At 37.5% G+C, this 5,223-nt stretch overlaps 2 protein-coding genes across 2 annotated transcripts in view; both read right to left on the bottom strand.

Annotated features, from left to right (window-relative positions):
* SARC_09501 (hypothetical protein) overlaps window positions 1-1,202 on the bottom strand; it is a gene marked incomplete at both ends in the record, with an annotated part of 1,510 nt that extends 308 nt beyond the window's left edge. Inside the window, 2 exons of the mRNA XM_014296482.1 lie at window positions 681-739; window positions 1,099-1,202. Coding sequence (XP_014151957.1) covers window positions 681-739; window positions 1,099-1,202 — 163 coding nt within the window. The remainder of the gene's footprint in view (window positions 1-680; window positions 740-1,098) is intronic.
* A 1,062-nt stretch (window positions 1,203-2,264) lies between these two features.
* Window positions 2,265-3,587, bottom strand: SARC_09500 (hypothetical protein; the record flags this gene model as incomplete). Its single annotated transcript, XM_014296481.1, has 3 exons — window positions 2,265-2,457; window positions 2,753-2,954; window positions 3,473-3,587. The coding sequence occupies 3 exons, from the start codon at window positions 3,585-3,587 to the stop codon at window positions 2,265-2,267; spliced, it is 510 nt and encodes a 169-aa protein (XP_014151956.1).
* Between the last annotated feature and the right edge of the window lie 1,636 nt (window positions 3,588-5,223).

The raw sequence follows: 5,223 nt of genomic DNA, 5'->3' as shown, positions 1-5,223 counted from the left end.
GTATATTNATATATATAGTATTATAATTATATAATTATTATTAGTTATATAGTATATATATATATTANATNTATAATATATATATATATATATATATATTGATTATTTTGATTTTTAGTGTTTCGGGTTTTATTTGTTTAAAAAATAAATAAATAAAAACAAAGCAAAAGCACAGTATGTATTTAAGGCGGAAGTCGGAAAGGCTATGTAGTATTTCTATATTTGGTTAAAAAATAGAATAAAAATTACTAAATACTTTTTGTTAAATAAAATACTGCCACAGTCAGCCAGGTTCACGTCAGCAGCGGTCAGTCACACAGGAGCATTTCCTATGTACAGAGGCATAGAGCCACAGACGCACCCCCCAAAGAGAGAGGAGAGAGAGAGACTGAGTCACCGAGAGAAAGTGGCAAAGACCAGAGGGCAAGGAGGCAGAGACTCCAGAGTTGCCACGGTGCGGATTGCGGAATCGTGCGTGATATTTTTTTTTGACTTTATTTCTAAAATATTTTCTTTTTAATTTCAAGACTGCTTTCAAAAAGTACTATGTATTTATTGTAAATATGTAATAAAATAGTGAATACTCTTTGGTTTTATAATATCAAAAAACAAAAACAAAAACAAAATGCACTCGCTGTTTTTTGTTGTTGTTGTTGGAGAATTTGAGAATTGAGACTCACCATTGGGAGTTGGAACGTAGAAACTGGGGTGGAAGTTGGAACAACCCCGCTGTCCCCACCTGCGAGAGGTATAAATGAGTACTGCCGATTGCCGAATATCGATTAAAATCGGCCACATGCCCTTCCCGACTTCCCCCTATTCCGGTTCTGTGAGAGTTCACTGCCAGTTCAATGAACTCCACATTTTTATATATTCGTAGCTATTTGTAACGTGTATTTATTAGTGCGGTCTGTAGATAACTGGATATCGGGTATGTATTGGATACAGTTGGAGTGTTGGACTTGTGGTCTGTGGAGGCACCGAGTACACATTTATTTATTTAATTTCGTATCGGCAATTTTCATATTTGTTTCGAATTCTCGATTTGTATGACAACTATCGATCCCGAAAACGTTCACGTCACAAATGCGTGCTTACGTCACGGGGGTTGCCAGTCCACAGGTAATATATGAGGCATTAGCCTTGGCTTGAGTGGTTTCTACGAAGTATTGCATCAAGCACGTATCATCATGAGAGAACATTCGGATTCATTTATCGTCTGAAACTGGAATTCGTGAATTGGGATTGGCCCCCACTCAGAGCGATGCCGGTAAATTGCAAATATGTACAAGAAGGTGGCAGTCTTGCTGGAATGGCAGCGCTCGTTTACTCATCGACTGTAATATTTCGATACCTGGATCAAAGTTTAATAAATGTAATGTAGTGAGAAACACCTACTTAACGCACGGAGGTTGCCAAAGGTATTACAGTTTGGAAATGTAAATTTGGTAGTGAATATATTATATCACGAATAGAAGCACACACACACAACCAACGAACAAATGTACATTCAAGGGTAGGTCCGTTACACTAGTAAACTGCGACTACTAACCGAAGTTTGCTTGTCCCCAATTCATGACGATTTTCCATTCAGTCGGTGTCACTGCAATGCAACACCACTTGACGATTTCTTTGGTATCTCACTAACAATGTTTTGTGGGATATTAAAGTTTGTACACACCGGTAGATAGAAATAGCATTCCCATAGTTTAATTATATACTTTAATATGTATGCAAACTTTGCACTTACAGAGATTGGTACTTAGCTACATGGTGGTATGTTAATGATCTGTTTGATTGTATGACATGAAATAATTATACTTTAAATAAATACTCACATATAACGATGCCGCGTCTATTTTGAATCGGGCACCTTTTTGGGTCATTGAAGTGTGTGCACCGCTCTAAGGCAGCCTACATATTTTGTGATAGCTGCGAGCAAACCCGAAGGCTCAAGCCTTTAAAAAGTGTTTGTCCTCGGAGACCATCCCGAACGGAACCATATACATAGCAGTAATTATTACACGTGGATCTTGCTCTTGTGCGAAATATGAAGTGTAGAGTGTGAGTGCCATATGCCAAGGTGGTACGTCGCTGGAACCTTGCTAAATAGTATATGCAGTTGGAGCGTATATGGTACTTCATCTGAAGAGATGGTATATGCCTGTGAAATCAATGGAAGTAATGAATATCATATAAATTACAGTGATCTACATCGGTCTGTTTGGGCTGTGCAAACTGCGCATCGGATGGTGGTCGGGTGTCTAAACACAGTTCAGGCTATCTACTTGCAAAAGCCCATATGATGTGAAATCGGGGTCTACGGCTTTGAATTCCTTGGCCTGATCATTGGGACACACACCCACATCCCCTTGGTATATGAGTTCGTAGTCTGGATCCTGCCCGTGTCTGACAATTATCAACTGATCTTTATTTCTATCGATACCCAATACAAATCTGTTTGAAAAGGGAAGGTGATAAAGTGATGAGTGCGCCGCAATATATACATAGCACACATCAGGGCGCACCAACATCCATCGGTTATCATGTTGGTCCCTTCTCCCACCCCTCTCTCCATTAAAAACCTATTGATAACGTCCGCATGGATGATACACAATCTGTTTCGAAATCAAACAGACTCATCGAAGTCATGTTTCAACAAACGCAACCCATTTTGTTTGGAAATGACACACGGGTAGCTTGAAGTTGAAGCCCTAAATTAGGATAGATGATCTTTGAGAAAGGCACATACTGTCGAAGAGGCCCCCAGAAAGGCCCACCCCTCGGCGATATGGTACGATCCTCATTCCACACCCAGAATTGGGCTCTGTTGGCATCATCAGATAGTGCATACATAGGGAAAGCACGCACTGGTAGTCCTGTTTTAAACTGGCAACGGTAGGGTGGTTCGGCGAAGCCTAGAATTGTACTGAATGCTGTGAGCACCAGCGGACCTGGATCGGAGATTCGGCAAAAATATACCCAAACAATCAATATGCATACCTTAGAGTATACTCGTACTCGATAGTAGACAAATTTAGGGATCGGAGTATGGATGGTTAATTTCTATATTGTGAACACGAACATTTAGACATCGGCTGTTGTTAGTGCAAGATATACCACAAGGACACGGGGTGCTTTAGCCAATATAGCAACCCCTAGATCAATGATCTTGGGCGATCCCACTAACACGCGCACGAGCACAATCCACAACTTAAATTCGCGTAGGCCACTTTCAATTATCAAATTGGCAGAGAAAAAGCTAAAATACACGTATCAGTACATCGAGGTCAAACCACAGCTTGGGAGTCCTATTTCGCTCAAAATGCGCCTGCTTATCGCTATTGGCGTGGCAGGAACAGTTAATGCTTTCACGTCACAGAATAAAGCCACACTCCACATAATCTCGTATATATGATGTGAAACCGCTCGTACCAATAGAATCGTAGACACAAACAACACACCAACATACCTTCTCGCTTAGATCGCTTGAAAGCACCTCCCAGTCTCTGATACTCATCGCAGCTCGAACTTATCACGCCAATTGTTTTCACGCAGCCGTCGGGGTGGGCATAGTTTATGAACATCGCCGCATCCTTACTATGTGCATTAAGCCCTGCACAATGGAGACACATGTACGTGTGAGTAGTTGACAGAGTTCGTGTATAGGTCGATGCCAAATGTCTATACTAGGATGAATTCCGCCGGCATTCGCCAGAAGTTGTGACTAATTGTTGGCCATTTTTATTGAAGGCCGAACTTTACGTTTATTGAGGGTTTGGGCTAGTCGTCACGCTGCACAGCTTCCTGATTCTATGCACACGGCTCCTCTAAGAGTGAAGTCGAATAGACAGAGTCCGTAGTTATGCTACACGGAGTTTATATATCTGCAGTTGCCGACATCAATAGGTACAACTGCAACGTACTATACCCTGCACGCTACCCACTGACCACGCAGGATTGCATATAATGAAGTAGAATATCAAGATATAATGAGTGCTCACTATTATCACCTTCAAGTGCAGCTTATTCCGCGAACAAATATCATGCGATGACAAGCTTACGTAACATCAGCGGGAATTCAGTTAGAAAGATGATTTAATATGGTATTATTTATATAAATTTAATACAGAGTCGAGCATGCCCCTATTCGCAATGAAGGACAGGGAATCATACCACAAAAGGCAAAAGCCATAGAATAGAAATCTACAACGCAGCCAACTAGAAGTATATCCTATCATTTGTGAAGGATATCTCGTGATCACATAACAGCTATTTATACTTGCGCAAACAGGTATAAGCAGTGTACACTACACACACAAACACATTCACTCTCTCTCTCACAGAGACACACTCAGAGACACACGCATATATATATATATATATAAATAAATATAACTATAAATATATATACATCTATAGAAAGATATACATAGTACACACGCTTATATATATACATACATGCATGCATACAAACATACAAACAAATATACAAACATACATACATACATATATATTTATTTGTATATTTATATATATAAACATATATACATACATATGTATATGTATAGGTATATATATATATTAATCAATATTATACATATACATATACATTTATTACAGATATGTTATATATATGAAAACGTTGTATCTATGTTTGCATATATAAAATAATATTATATATATACACATACAAACATACGTAGATACAAATATACACAAACATATGCATACACACACATATATATATATATACACACTGTATGCATGAATATGCATTTGCATCTATATATATATACACACACACACACACACATATATATATATATATATTAATACATATACATTCGCATATTTATCAACGTGAATGTGTGTATATATAGTATAGGTTTATATACTTACAGACACAATCACACACACACACATACATAAATAGAAAAAGTAGGTTTATATTTAGAGGTAAAAGAATATATATATACATAACTATATAGATATAGATATAGATAAAGATATAGATATAGATATAGATATATATATAAACACATATATACGTTATTGAATGAATATACACCTACACACAGACACAGGCACAGACACAGACACGGACATACACACACACACATATATATATACATACATAATATATATATATATATACATATATATTTATATATATAAGTATATATATAAATATACATATATATATATATACATATATATATA

Source organism: Sphaeroforma arctica, assembly GCF_001186125.1.
Source record: "Sphaeroforma arctica JP610 unplaced genomic scaffold supercont1.971, whole genome shotgun sequence".
NCBI lineage: Eukaryota > Ichthyosporea > Ichthyophonida > Sphaeroforma > Sphaeroforma arctica.
This window is presented reverse-complemented; position numbering and strand designations above follow the sequence as displayed.